This window comes from Martes martes (genome assembly GCF_963455335.1).
Source record: "Martes martes genome assembly, chromosome: 11".
In the NCBI taxonomy this organism is placed as follows: Eukaryota; Metazoa; Chordata; class Mammalia; order Carnivora; family Mustelidae; genus Martes; species Martes martes.
Window position 1 is genome coordinate 79863387 of NC_137899.1, and position 15706 is coordinate 79879092.

Below are 15706 nucleotides of genomic sequence, written 5' to 3' on the forward strand. Positions count from 1 at the left end.
GCTGTTAATTTAACTATGAATAAGGTGATTTTGTAAATCCAGAGACATAAAAGATTGGATTGTTCTTCATACTTCCGTGAAACAACGTTAAAATGGAGGAACTCTGGCTTCAGTTACTATATAATCCAGTATCTTGACAGCTTACTTTCATATTAATCTCATTAACATTCAGACATTATCATGGCATTTAACGTAAATCTAAGCTTCTCAACTTAAATGCTCCAGCTGTTAATAATTTCAAAAGTTATTGTTTTGGAAAACATAATTTTTGATATAGTAAAAACATAGTTTACTTATAATAGGATTTTATCACATCAAACCTCATACTGATAACCAAAAAAATTTTATGATTACATAAAAGTGAAAATCAAGTAATTAAAATATGAATATAATGAGAAAATAAAGTTGATGACTCTATTAAGATGCATGGAATTTAAAAATTAATTATAATTTGCCTTGGGGATGAAATACACCTTTTCTATCATTGATATCCTATTAAGACTTTTAAAGGACAAAGAAAATTGCACCCATCATAAGCTTCCCATCCCATAGCAAGCAGAACACACTGCAAATTAGGGAGTTTACTGGGGCAACAATGAAAGTCAGTAGAACTATTATAACTGTCTCTAGGAAAACAAAAACTTTATGACAATATAAGGAATCATAGCTTAGTAATTTCTTTCTGTGTTTTAAAAGGGAATTTTGTTCACAAGTTTTATAATTAATTCCTTTCTTTAGCAACATCTTTCTATGAGTTCATAAGACAGTCTTTATGTGTTATCCTAAAATTTATTCCCTCCGTTTATTCAAAAATATTTACCATGTTTACTGACTATTTCCCATGTGTGCAGTACGACATTGACTACTATGGGAAATATAAAAAATGAATGAATGAACGAATGAATGAGTGAGTGAATGAGAGTCACTATGGCTGAGAAATTTATGCTATTGAAAATTTTCCGTGAAAAATTTATAACATACTATATAAATGAAATTGCTAATGGGAACAGTAGTCAGAGAACAAGGGATCTTGATGGTCCCGGAAGACAGCCACAGCTGGGTAGGACTCAGAAAGTGGAGACAAAGGAGACCAGCCTCCTGGGCAGGAACACCGCAGGCGAGAAGAATGGGAAGCAGGGGGCAGTGGGGTGTGTCTGAGACCGTGAGGTCTGGAGCATGCCGTTGCATGTGGTTGGACATTGGTTGACTAAGGCAGAATGTTTTCATGACCAGCTGTATTTCATCTCTGACTACCTCGACAGAAAAGAGTAAACTGCAGAGTACAGAGAACAGATCATACATTTGTTATCATATATGAGTTGGGAGTCCGTTTTGTGGATAACGTGATGCAAACAAAGCTGGTTTCTTCACTGATTCCTGTAATTGCCAGTGACTCTTTTTGTGGAAGATTCCATGCTCAGCAGAGTAGCATGAACCCAGTACACAACCCGTAAATGCTTGCTCAACAAGAACTCATATTGCTTTTCTCCCTACTCCCCACTAAGTTTGTTGGCCAAACTTTTTACCAACACTGATTTTGTGTTTGTTCAGATTCCTGGTTTCTATCTCATCTGATTTTCTGTGCCATACCAATTTTTGAAGTTAATTGGAATGAGAGTTAATTTTTTAAAAATAAGTTGGAAAATAAACCCAAATTATGCTTCATTAAAAATGGTATTCTAATAAATTTCTAATAACAATTTCAGATGGTTTGCCGTTATAATGTTGAAATAATTAGAATGAAAATTTTAATCTTTTTTACTTAGTATTTCAAGTTTATTTTTTGCAAATTTGAAAGTGTCTTATTTAATATGATTTGGTATTTTGTGGAAAATTAAAATCTGTAATGGTTTTTATATTTTATTAATAATGGGTCACCTCATCTGTATTATGTGCAGAAAAAGGATAGAAATTACCAGTTGAAAATATTAAGTTGACTTTCACCAATAAGATATTTATTTCTCTTTTTCTCACAAATAAGACTCTCTGTACCTTGAATTCAGTGCATTAGCTTAAAATATGAGCACTCTGATGATTTTATGTGTATATTTTATATCTCTCTATCAAACAATTTGATAAAACCTGTCACTTGTTTACTTATCCGTTTAAAATTTAACATAACTGCCCTTTGCACATCCATTTGAAATTAATTCACTTAAAAATGTAACTTTTTAGATCAGTAATACACCAGGGATATTACTTGGTGACGCAAAATGACAATGTTAGTGCATTCTTCAAGGTTTTTGTGAGATAGTCAAATTCTGGTGTAGACCCATATGCTTTCGCTAACCAGTATGAAAACACTTTAGACCTTTGTGGAAAGAACAGCCTGTGGAAAAGTTCCAAAACAGAATGGCATACCAGCAGAAGTCCTGGTAGTAAACAGTCCTTATGAGTTTTTCCGAGCTGATATATTTAAATGTTTTTCTAACCTAATTTCTTAGGAGAAAAGGTAATTGTAAGGTGATATAATGAGTCTTTTTCTCTTTACCTAACTCAAGCTGGTCCCCTAGGTTTTGAGAACGAACAAGAGGTGATAAAATCTGAGTCCCTTTCCCAGTTTTGCCGGCATTAGTTCTATGATCGTGGGCACGTCACTTAGCCACCCAAGAACTGGTTTTCCTCTCTCTTCCATTTCAGGGGATGGTTCATTAGATCGTGTCTAAGATTGCAGTCAGACCTTCTTTAGGGTTTCTGTGATGAATGCAGCATAAAGAATAAATATGGTTATAATTGTAAAAGGATCCAAAAAAATGGAATTATAATTACACATTTCTAGCTTTTAATTTTAAGTACTTACTGTGATGAAAAGGTGTAAATCAAATAATCAGATTAACATTGATTGATAGGACCTATGTCTACAAGTTTAAAACAGTCATCACTTTTTTCATCATGGCTGAGTGATAATTAGCAAGAGACATAGTTATCAACACTTAGCACATAGACGTGAAGACATTCACTGCTTATACAGAACAGATGGACTATAGATATTGAATCTTGTCATACATTAAATAATATGCCTTGAAATTATTTTCCAGATGTTTTAAGGTAGAATTTACATGAGCCAAATTGTAAGTTTCTAAGTTGCAAAATGACTTCAATATGGAAGATTGTCAAAAAAGTTCTTTTTAAAGAAGACAAAGGACAAACTTTTGAGAGCTTTTTAAATAGTTGGAACCTAAAAAATGCCAAAGGTATAATCAACAAAATAGCACTCTATCAAAAACAGTATTGAAAAGAACTTTATGTGGACAGTTGTTTTGGCTTTGGGGAATGGGAAGACAGGCAATATGAGTTCTCTCTTGATCTTAAATTTGAATTTATGAGTCTCTAAGGAGAGCTACCAACCCAGAATGGAGGCCTACCAGTCCCATGCTGTCTCTATTAGAAAGTCACTTCCTAGGTGCAACTGCACTATACAATACACTGAAGCAATATATTTTTACCTTCATCAAGAATTTATCCTACACTATTTTAACTTTTCCCACTTACAGATTTTTTGGTATGATTTTATAACATTCTTTTGTTGCTTGTTAATACAAGTAACACCAATGGACCACTTATTTGCTGGACCAACAAATACTTGCTTACATAACTAAAAAAAGAATAGACTTGCCATTTACCCAGGTCCTACAATGAATATTAAACATATTAAACCCTAATACCTGTAAGTTTTAATTTATCTCTTTCTGTTCTGTGAAGTGCTGCCTTCTTTACATTTTCTCAGACCCATCCTCTCTCTTTGCATCCATCCATCCACCCATCTACCCATCCTTCCATCCACCCATCCATCCACCCATCCGTCCATCCTTCCATCCATCCACCATCCACCCATCCGTCCACCCATCCATCCATCCACCAATCCATCCATCTATCCATCCATCCTCCTCTAGATACGTATATTTCACCTCTCCCTCCCAAATGTTTGGAGATTTTAAGTTATCCCATTTGAGGCCCAAGTAGGCAAGAAGTCTAGGATGCAGCTGAATAACCTATGGCTAATGGGGTTTAGTTACTCCTGGAAATCCATCTAATCATTCAACATTTAACACCTCCTGTACTCTTGGTACTGTATACAGAGTATACATTATTTGATTTATATAAATCAAAAGACATGGCCCCATCTTTTAAAAACTGTAATGAGGATACAGGCACAAAACAAATATATTGCAGGGGCACCTGGGTGGCTCAGTGGGTTGAGCCTCTGCCTTCAGCTCGGGTCATGATCTCAGGGTCCTGGGATCGAGCCCTGCATCAGGCTCTTTGCTCGGCGAGGAGCCTGCTTCCTCCTCTCTCTCTGCCTGCCTCTCTGCCTACTTGTGATCTCTCTCTCTCTGTAAAAATAAATAAATAAATAAAATCTTTAAAAATATATATATATTTTGTAAATTAATAACCCTAACAATTAATTTAAAAAAATTTAAATTATGTAGAATAGAATTCAGGAAGCAAAGGTCAACCTTGGATTAATTAACCATATTTTTCAAAACAGTCTTTGTAAAGGAGAGAAGGTGTGTGTTGGGTGCAGTGAAAACAGAGAAACTGGAGTACTGGAGGCTACTTAGAAATGAAAAGCTTATTCACAGAGAAGATACCGCTGAGCTGGTATCTCGGGGGGATGGTGTTTGCCTGGAATATTCACGAGTGAAACGTCTTGGTCAGAAGACCCATGTTTAAAGCAGGGGGGAGAAATACTGAGTGAGGACAGGACAAGGCATGTTCAGTGATCTGCAACTTGTTTGTATTATTGGAGCATAAACTTCAAGGAGAAAGTCAAAACAGGTGAGAGCCATAGCTAGGTAGCATTGAAGTACTGAAAGGTCTTGGATACCAGTATCTAAAAATCTGTCAAGTACAGAACTTGAGCCAATATATCAACGTAATAAGGAGATAGATTTTTGGCTTGATACCAAAAAAATATCAACAGTAAGAGGCATAACAGTGGAACAAAAAAGGCCTTCTCTCTGGGTACCACTTAGAGGTACTTAGAACGAGTTTTCAGTTAGTCTGAAAAAGAAATATCTAGCAGCTAAAGATGACTCATACAGGAGCGAGGTCCTTGTCACCGGCGATAATCTTTATATGGCAGAGAGATTCTTATATCTGTGATCTTGCACTAGGTCGCTGAAGACATTTTACCACTTTAAGATTCATTGAAAAATAAACAGAAACCTGTTTACCAGCTTGTGTGACCCCATTGTAGAGGAATCAGAGAGATTTAACTGGGATCTTAAGAGAAGTATCAGACCCAGTGTTTTTCTATCGGTGTGGCAGGACCTGCTACTTCGGAGGTTGCACAGATAAACCAAGCCCCCCCACCCTCACTGTAGTTTCCGCTCTGGTCTGTTTCAGTTCTGCTCAAACGCAGACTTCTAGCTGGGTAGTTCCTTTACCATGAGACCTGTGGCCCTCAGCCCTCCCATTCTTCATAGTCTGCTGTACTCTTTCCACTTTCCAGGATGACCTAGCTCAGGTCCCTCTTACACTTGATGCCACATCCATTCATCTTCCTTCTATACCACTTGTTCTCTCTTGAAGACGTTTCTATGTTCTCTTGATTATCTGTATCCTCTATTCAAAGGCTTATATGATCACAGCAGAGGGCTGGTTTTTACAACACACATCTTTGCTTTTGGTTTGGTTTTGTTTTGTTTTGTTTAGCTTGTGATATTAAGGTTACAAATAAACTACATAATTTTATACTACTCATACTTATAGCAGTGAACTCCTTGAGCAAATATTTTGGGGCACCTACCGCTTTAAGATGGGGGGCACCTACCGCTGCTCTTTGTGCTGAAGACTAACACTGTGTTTAGACAAAGCCCCTTGCCTTCGGGGGGCTTACATTCTGATGAGGGCAACTAAAACCGTGTCAGACAAATATATAAGTAGGGAATTTTGGAAAGCGGTAAGTGACACAAAGCCGACAAAAGGGAAGATAATAGTGACTTGGTGGCATGGGCTGGTACTTTAAGCAACATGGTCAGGGAAGGACTGTCACAGGAAGTGGCATTTGAGCTAGTGCAAAAGTGATGGGAAGGAGGCAGGTGACCAGAAGGAATGTCAAGAGCCAAGGCCCTAACATGAACTGATGGGTCCTCTTAGAGAAACAAAGGACCAGTGTGGGCCTGGGCTTAGTAGCAGGGGGGTGTGAGGAGAGGACACCCCGATGTAGGTGGGGGACCAGGTCACGGAGGGTCTTATAACCCTCGCTGAAGTAATTGAATATCATTCTAATTCCATGGGGAGGCCACTGAAGAATTTTATGCAGGGAACTGATTACTGAAAGAATTTTACAATTGAGGTGTGTCCTATAAGAACAAGTGTTATGTTAAAGCTCATTAGAATAACTATCTTGTAGCTTAAATCTTAAATGGAAAAGGAGATTGGCATTTTTACCCAAACAGATATTTCTATTTAAGCTTAATCACTCATGAATAATATTTCAAATAAATTAAATGACCCACATCAAAGAGTGTCATTAGCAGTTCTAATTATCTAAATTTTTTTAATTAAGTATGGTTTGCATTAGTTTAAAGCAGCAGTTGGTTCTTTGCTCTTCTCAATAGTTTGTGGTGTGCTCTTACCAGATGTTACTCTTATTATCTGAATGAAAATAGATTCAGGTGACATTGCAGGTCATAGTTGTCGTTGATTCCAAATATATTCATTCTCAAAACCCTCATCAACAAGGCTAGCATCTGTTGGAAAGAAAATCACGCCTCTTTTTGGTTATATGCTCATTATTTCCTCACTTCGTTCTGTCATTACTGCATTACCATACTCACAGTGTAAAGCTGTCTTCCTTTTTCATCAAAAGATTACCACTGTGGAATTACATCTCTGCATAGTCATAGCTACCTTTTGCTAGCAGCTGAATATGCTCAGAAAGGTAGGGTCACTTAAATAGTGAATGAAAAAAGCTTTAGACTTTTTTCCACTCCAGTCCAGTCCAAGGTGGCAGGACACACTGGTAGATCACAACAGTGGGAGAGTAGCCAAGGCGTTGAAGTGTCCTTAGCCTGGCAAAATCTCATTGGGTACCAACCAACTACAACTTCAAATGCCATCTCTGCTTTCAGCGTGTCTGATAGTTCCTTACTCGGTGGCATCTGACACATGAAGAATTGAGATCCATTTGGAGGTCATAAAAGTCTAATACTTCGTGTTTTGTAAAATAGAGATAGCTTTCCATTTATGTTTTAATTCTGGCAATTTCTGTCATAATTTTCAAGCAGCTCAGAAGGTGTCTCATGGCAGCTAGTAAATAAATTGCTTTTTTTCTTTCCAGGAAATGCTTCCAGACTGCACACTTTTATTTAGAGGACAGCACATCCCCTCGAGTAATATCCACACCTCCAACACCTATCTTTCCAATTTCAGGTAATAGCTTCAGGTGTGACCACGAGTAGCAGCTAGATGTTGAGTGAAAAGGATAATGCGGGAAGGTTTGTCCTTACTGAAGTACTTTGCAAATGGCTCTGATGGAGATGCCATTTGGGCACCAAATACTTCAGGTGCCCAAAGCATTTATTACTGCCATGTATCAGGCATTAAGGTTTCTATCTTATTCTCATTAATTTTGAACATTCTTAACCATATAGATGATATGGAAAAATAACTCAATATTCAGGTATAGTCTGTTACCATAAACATAGCAATAAAATATTATTTTAGAATAAGGCTGACATTCAGTCATTTCTAGTGCTTTAGTGGAAACCGGAACCACGGAAGTCAGACTAAACCAATGCAGTAAGGCTGGATAGGACAAAATAACAAAGATAAGGATAAAGCTCAGTTTCTTTCCTATCGTCTGAATTTATGTGAGAAGAGTTTCCTTAACAACTGTAGGGAAAAAAAAAATTATAAAATAGTGGGAGTAGAAGAAAAACATGAACGCACAAAGAACGTGTAATTGCCTGAAATTCTTAAAGTCACAATGTCAAACAGTTTGAATACTGTCTATTTTTAGCGGAACTTACCTGGTTAACAATATTGAGGAATTAGCCAGGGTCATTTTGACTGAGACATCAGTTGACTCTCAAGTTCACACTGTTAAGATCACAGACACTTATTTGATTAACATTTTATAACATTTCAGAATGAAAAGTGGTAACAAAAAAGGAATTGCCTAGAAATATGTGAACCATGGGAGAAGCTCTGGAGGGTAGAGGATAAAACAAAGACACAGAAAACCACCGAACCAGGGAAAACAGAAGGAAGTCTTTTTAAATTGACTGAGACTCTATATGTTATTGGTAGAGGCCCAAGTTCCACAGCACGTTATCTTCTGGAATCTTATGATTTAAAAAAAATTTAAAAAAAAAAAAAGAGAGAGAGAGAGAGAGAAGCATTTTCTGTGTAATTTTCAGGGGGGCATAGGAATTAGAAGTATTTAGCTTTTTCCTCTTTGATCCACTCTGAGTCTAGCCACCACTTATTTCTGTTTTCCTAGAATATTTTAAAACTCTGTACCGTTATTCTAGTACAGCACACTTTCTCATTAACATATTCAGAATTCTGAGGTGGGCAGCTCTCAGGTGTCTGTTGCATTTTGGTTCCCTTCCCCTTCATACCTCGTCTACAGACGCCGTCAGCATGGGTAAGCAAATTAACATGCTATCACCCCAAGTCCCATATCGGTGATTATTAACAATAAATAATCCCAAATCAGGACCTTGGCCAGGAACTCCAGAAGCCCCTGTCCTGCTTCTCGTAAGAGTTAGCATCAAGGGCATTTCCTCATGTCACCTGGGCTGCAGGTCACCCAGAGACCTGCCTTTTCATGTAGAATCAGAAACTAAAAGCTATGTTAGTCTCACTTGCAGACCAGTTTGTGAAAGAAATGACCAAACCACGTGACTGCAACTAAAAAGTAGTCTGTTTGGTTGTGAAAAGAGGTTAACTGTGCAGGATAACATCTATGGGTTTGAAGGACCCTTTTGAGAAGAGCTAATGATTTCGATGTGACAAGTTATTTCTGTTTTCTTGTCTAATTATAAAAGCTACTTCCAGGCAAGATCCTTCGGCAGATGTGAAAGCAGAATTACACCTTTGTCTTGTGTTTCTCAAGCTTAACTGGCTAATTCAATTTTAGTATTCAGGTGCGCTTATCTCAGAGGAAAAACAGATGGATTCTACTTTTTAAAAAAATCAACAAATTCTTGGTAACTGAAGCTTAAAAATATTAAATGGCCTAGATGCTGAACATCTGTTGATGTAAATAAGTGTTTCTGGTGAAATGTGTTTGATATTTCCTTGTCAGAGAAATCACTTGTGAAATTGCATACTGTGAACCAGTAATATGTTTAATGTAAGAAAGTCTTTCCGGCGGGGGGAGGGAGAAAAAACAGAGCCAGGAAAATAATTTGGCCCCTTCACAATTAATTAACAGATCCAATGACTTTGTTTACATAGCATATTTTCAAGTTAGAGTTCTTGAAATCTTACATATTAAAAGTCCCAAAGGTTTTTGGCATTATCCTTAATGAATAGTCTGCATATCAATGTTTTATTTATAGAGAGAAGGAAGAAATGTTTTCAGCTGTAAACATCTGACTAACCGTAAAACATTAAACTAGGTAATTTTATAAAACTGAAATTACACTATATATTAGGTTTAGTTCATGGTAAAATTGAAAATATTTCTGCATTTTTTTAACCCAGAAATCATATTCATGTTAAATGTGTTAACATAAATGCAACTCCTACTCATGTTAAAGAAAGTTACCCAGAAAAAGATGCACTCCCTTGATAAGATGTGACACTTCGGTGGTATTCATTATTTAACATTAAACGTTAATTCTTGTTTCTTCAGAGTGTGAACGGAAAAGAGATTCAAGATCAAATCAGAATTATAAAATGCAAGTTATGATTGATAGTAAATTTGGAGAAAAATTGATCATTGTTGCTTAATGTTTCATTGAAAGCTGCAATTCCCTTGGGATTGTAAGAATAATTGAACTTTGAAGCTGTTTGAGAAGAAGACACTTTATAAATCTGTATAAATGAGGGGATGAGGGGCATATTCCTTTATGTTGAATTATCCTTTCCAAACTAATTTTTTTTTATTTACTTAGATGATGTTGGAGCAATTCCAATAAAGCACTTTCCAAAGCATGTTGCAGACTTACATGCAAGTAGTGGGTTTACTGAAGAATTTGAGGTATGATTTTAATATGCCTATTTTAAATAATATGGAAAATAGCAAATTTAAAAGATTAAACAGTAGGCTGTTTCTTGACTTAAAGACATTGAAACTATTTTCACTTCTAGGAAGAATATTAGTTCTGTAATCACTTATGTGTTTAGATGTGTTATGGTTATCGTATAATTTAGAAAATTGGTTTTCCATTTTAAAAGCCAAGTTATTGTTGTAGAAAAAAACGGTGCTAATTTTCTCCCATAAAGTACAGATTTCCACTATTCCTCTTTTAACCTGAATTAGTAACACTGACTCCTTTTAATTTTTAAATTATATAAATTATACTAAACTACTAAATTTCATGATTTTCAACCAAAGTACACTTAAACTCTTAGTTGTAAATATTACATCAGTATAAATGCAGAAGCATTTATTATACAGGTCTAATAAATATTATTCGAGGTAAAGTCCCATCTTCTCCTCAAGAAAATATGCATTTCTAAAAAACATTTGAACTGCACAATCAGTAAAAATTTTTCTAGTAATATTCCATAAAATGCTTTTCATTAGAAGAGGCAGAGAAATCTGCTGCGAATTTATCATGGCCCACTAAACTATCAGTTAATTTCAAAATGAGGAACCATAAACCCAGAGTTAACAATGACAACCACACAAACATAAAAAGTTACCATTATTGAGCACTCCCTAATATGCCGGTCACCACACTAAATGCTTCTACATTCAATCTTCACCCAGCTCTGGAAGTTGATTTGTATTTCTGTTCAGATTAATGATAAAATCCGCTTCCATAGAAGTCATTGAACAACTCCAAAATGGCAGAGCTGGGACCCTTATCATGATGAGCATTGAGCGATGTATAGAATTAATGAATCATTATACTGTACACCTGAAACTAATATAACCCTGCATGTTAACTCTACTTCAATTTAAATGAAAAACTAATTAATTTTAAAAAATAGCAGGGCTGGGATTCAAACCTGGGTCTGTGATTTTCAAACATAATACTTTCCATTCCACCAAGCAAGGGATCCTTAGCCTCCCCTCCAGGCCCCCCCCTCTAGGAAACATCACATTGCTTTTCTGTCCGCACCGCCCCCGCCCCCAACCCAGACGTGTTCTACGGACTTCCCTCTTTGAAGCACTTTGAGCTCTGATCCTGATCAGAGGGTGTCCCACTCTCCCCCTTGCACCCAGCAACTGCCTCCCAGGAGTCACAACAGCCAAGATACGTTTAGGGAAGGAAAATGCCATAAATTAGAAAACTTTAAGAAATCAAAAGAAATAGAAGTGAAATGTGATACATTTTCACTAAATTAAAAATAATAGAAGCCAATTCATAATTTTTTTTTAGAGATTTTATTTATTTATTTGTCAGAGAGAGAGAGAGTGAGAGTGTGAGCACAAGCAGGGAGAGCGGCAGGCTATGCTGAGCAGGGAGCAGGACTCGATCCCAGGACCAGGGGATCATGACCTAAGCTGAAGGCAGACGCTTAAACAACTGAGCCACCCAGGCGTCCCAAGCCAATTCATTTAATCTTAAAAGAAATCTAAGTCATTGAAATAGAAAGCAGTATGAGGTAATGACTAAGTAAAGTGGAATAATATAAAGAATTACATATTTAAAACATCAAATTATTTTTTCTTACCATAATAGAGATCAGAGGGTAGGTGATGCCCTGTTAACTTACAATAACTGTTAGACTCACATCAAACAAATCGTGATTGAAAGAGGGAGAATGTGTCAAGGAGGGGTTTCATTTTCCAGATGTTAAAAACCACAATGAGAAATAGACAATTTATAATAAAAGTTGCTGATAGCACATGCACAAAGGCAAATTCAGAGTTTTGACGACTATAAAATCATTTTCAGTATTATTTATCAGTTCACAATAATTAAATTAATAAAATAACTTCACATTTTTACTCAAAAGTTATTCTTAATTCCATTGCTTTTCACTCACAGTCTAATTCAAGAAAACATTTCATTAACTTAATAATTAGCTTAATAACTAATAAAGCTATGCCTTTTAAGTGGTTCATAATATTAAGTTGTATTTAAATCTAGAGTCAGAATGGCTGACTGCAAAAAAGGCCTGAAAAGCTTGTCTATAGGAGGTCTGGGCCATTTGCTGATGAGTCAGATTCACGTTTGGTTTATATGCTTTCTCAAAAATTATAAAGCTTTCATGTTATTATCTTAATACTAAATAATTGTAAGTTCCTACCTAATGTATTTAGGTAGAAGACATCTCTGAAAAGGATTTTAATTCATTTTAAAAGATAATTGGCAGAAATAATTTCTCTGAACCCCTCAAAGTTCAAATTAAAAAGAGGTCTACTAATTAAATATGTTGAAAGTAATGCTATCTAAATTTTGTTTCAAAATGATATCATATATGTGATAAAAAAAATTTAGTAAGAATTTTTAATGTTCTGACAGCCCTAAATCTGTTACAAACCACCTAATAGGAAGCTGTTTGCTCTTTAAAATTACTCTAAATAAATAAAAAAATGTGTCACTAATTCAGAGTTTCAAATAGTGCTATAGTGGTCAAATAATACTGTATTTGGATATCAGCAAATCCGATTAATGCAACAAAATGTGTCATCAAATATATGGTTTTCCCCATCTGCATTTTTTATATTCATATTATTATACCACTGTCCCCTTTTAAAAGTGTTATTGTTTTTCCTTTTCACATAATTTTAAGGTTCCCAATTGTTAGAAGTTTTGATTTGCATGCAACTGTTTGAAACATTCCGTTTTGTTACGATTTGACAAATGTATTTATTGCATGATCATAGTTTTCCATTGTAAACCTAATATAAACGCTTTTTTTTCTCATTTGTCGTGTGCTGTGGAATTTGATTTCTTTACTTTTTTGGCATTCATTCCCTCATTAGACACTGAAAGAGTTTTACCAGGTAAGGCATTATTTCACTGCATTTTATTTTAGCCCAGAAATAGTTATAACATGTAAAAAAAAAGTGTTTTGGGGGATAGCCTGATTTGTTTGTGTTGTCTTGTATGTTACATTTTTAAGGCACTTTGTCTGCAAGGGTAAGCGTTCAAATGTCATATGTACCTTTCTTTACAGGAAGTGCAGAGCTGTACTGTGGACTTAGGTATCACAGCAGACAGCTCCAATCACCCCGACAACAAGCACAAGAACCGGTACATAAATATCGTTGCCTGTGAGTATCTTCTCAGCTCTTCCCGGGCTCTGTTAGTGTTGCCGGTCTTGCGGTCTTCCGCACTGTCCTCACCTCTGACAGAAGACCTCGGTAGCACGCTGTTCCCGGACCTGGGGCTCGGGGCATCAGGCTTGTGTGAGCGAGCACGTGGCATGAAAGTCCTCTAACTGAATTACAGCCTGCAATTAACGACAGGTCTCCTTTAAACGAAACAAACTCCAACTGTAGTCAAGGCCCTTCTTCAAGCCCTGTGGGCTCTAAATCTGTTCTTAGGGTCTCCCTTGTTCTTTCTATTCCCTAGTCCTGTTTTCACTTGAGATCTATTTACTTCTAGGTGAATTTACTAACCAAATAGGTTTTCTTTAGAATTTATTTTTCCTTCTAGCCTTTTCTTGTCTTTCTTGCCATTCTTCCTGGGGTCTTATAAAAGGCGAGTTTTTCTTCTTTATTCCTTCTTTCACTTTATTTTCTTAGCTGTTCTCTCTCTTTTTTCCCTATGAGCAGCTGTCTCTTTCGTTTAATACAAATTTATCTGTTTTTTTCCCTATGAAATTACCATACTTCTTCTATCTTCTTACAGCATCTCATGTTTACTTATGTTCCCTCTTATTTTCCTATATAGTCCCCTCCATCTCTAGAAATCCATCTCCAACCCTTCCCCCAAAACTCATGTTCCTCTCCTTCCTTACAGTGGGCCTCCCTGAATCCTATGAACACAGTATTACCAGCTTGTTTATTTCAGTTCTGGTTCCATCCTGGAAGCCAATGAAAGTGAAACTGCACTCCTTTTTTTTTTTAAGTTTTTATTTAAATTCCAGTTAGATAACACGCAGTGTGATATTGGTTTCAGGTGTATAATACAGTGATTCAGCACTTCCACACAACACCCAGTGCTCATCACAAGTGCCCTCCTTAATCCCCACCACCCATTTAAACTATCTCCCCTCCACCTTCCCTCTGGTACCATCAGTGCGTTTCCTATAGTTAAGAGTCTATTTCTTAGTTTGCCTCTCTCTCTCTCTTTTCTTCCCTTTCCTCATTTGTTTTCTTTCTCATATTCCATATACGAGTGAAATCGTATGTATTTGTCTTTCTCTGACTTATTTCACTTAGCATAATAATTTAGTTTCATCCATGTTGTTGCAAACAGCAAGATTTCATTCTTTTTCATGACTAATATGTGTGTGTGTGTGTGCGCGCGTGTGTGTGTGTGTGTGTGTACCATTTTTTTCTTTATCCATTCATCAGTCCATGGGCACTTGGGCTATTTCCATAATTTGGCTATTGTAGATAATGCTACTGTAAGCATCAGGGTGCATATATCCCTCTGAATCAGTATTTTTGTATTCTTTGGGTAAATACCTAGTAGTGCAATTGCTAGATCATAGGGTAGTTCTATTTTTAACTTTCTGAGGAACCTCCATACTGTTTTCCAGAGTGGCTGCACCAATTTGCATTCCCACCAATAGTGCAAGAGGGTTCGTTCCCCTTTCTCCACATCCTCTCCAACACCTGTTGTTTCTTGTGTTATTGATTTTAGCCATTCTGACGTGAGGTGAAATCTCACTGTAGTTTTGATTTGCATTTCCCTGATGATCAGTGACATTGAGCATCTTGTCATGTGTCTGTTGGCCATCTGGATGTCTTCTTTGGATAAGTGTCTGTTCATGTCTTCTGCCCATTTTTAATTAGATTCTTTGTTGGGTTTGGTTTTTTTTTTTTTTTTTGGTGTTGATTGTTGTTCTTTATATTTTTTGGATACTAACCATTTTATTATCACATTTTCTTGAGTAGTTTGGATAGTTGCTGCTTCCTTAGCACAGGGCTGACACAAATTTTTATTAGAAGGGTTTGGTGGGACATTCCGCTTCATGTTTGTCTTCCTCAACGGAAGCAGCTTTCCTGGCTGCACATAAAAATTCACCGGCGGCTCGGACAGGGTGAGGTTGTTCAGCTCTTCCCTCTGCAAGCTAAATAGAAAACACCTACCAAGGAATTCAGAAGGGGATGGAGACTAACATTTGTTGTACACCTTCTATGGACCTGACTCTGTAAATACATGATTTCATTTAATCCTTGAAATGACCTGGCGCATAGATAATCACAGTCCTATTGTAGAAATGGAGAAAATGTACCCAGTAATACCCCTCTAAAAATTCTAGAACCAAAATACACCAAAAAATAGGTCAGCCTGGCACCAAACCTATATTTCCATTGCCATATCTCTGTTGCTGCAGCCGTTTCCTGCTCTCCGAGCTGCTGTTGTCCTAGAAGCAGTAATAATCCAGGATGTCTCTCTACTGTCATGGTTTGGACTGTAGTCACTTTTTTTTTTTTTTGGTATTC

The 15706-nt window shown here is 36.6% G+C and overlaps 1 protein-coding gene across 6 annotated transcripts in view; it reads left to right on the top strand.

The window, feature by feature from the left end:
* PTPRZ1 (protein tyrosine phosphatase receptor type Z1) overlaps positions 1-15706 on the top strand; it is a gene marked incomplete at its 5' end in the record, with an annotated part of 175068 nt that overhangs the window by 135563 nt on the left and 23799 nt on the right. For 3 of the 6 annotated variants that reach the window (XM_080818033.1, XM_080818035.1, XM_080818036.1), the window contains 4 exons: positions 7292-7383; positions 10080-10165; positions 13070-13090; positions 13264-13360. In XM_080818033.1, coding sequence (XP_080674159.1) covers positions 7292-7383; positions 10080-10165; positions 13070-13090; positions 13264-13360 — 296 coding nt within the window. The remainder of the gene's footprint in view (positions 1-7291; positions 7384-10079; positions 10166-13069; positions 13091-13263; positions 13361-15706) is intronic. The other 3 variants (XM_080818034.1, XM_080818037.1, XM_080818038.1) reach the window with 1 other exon arrangement.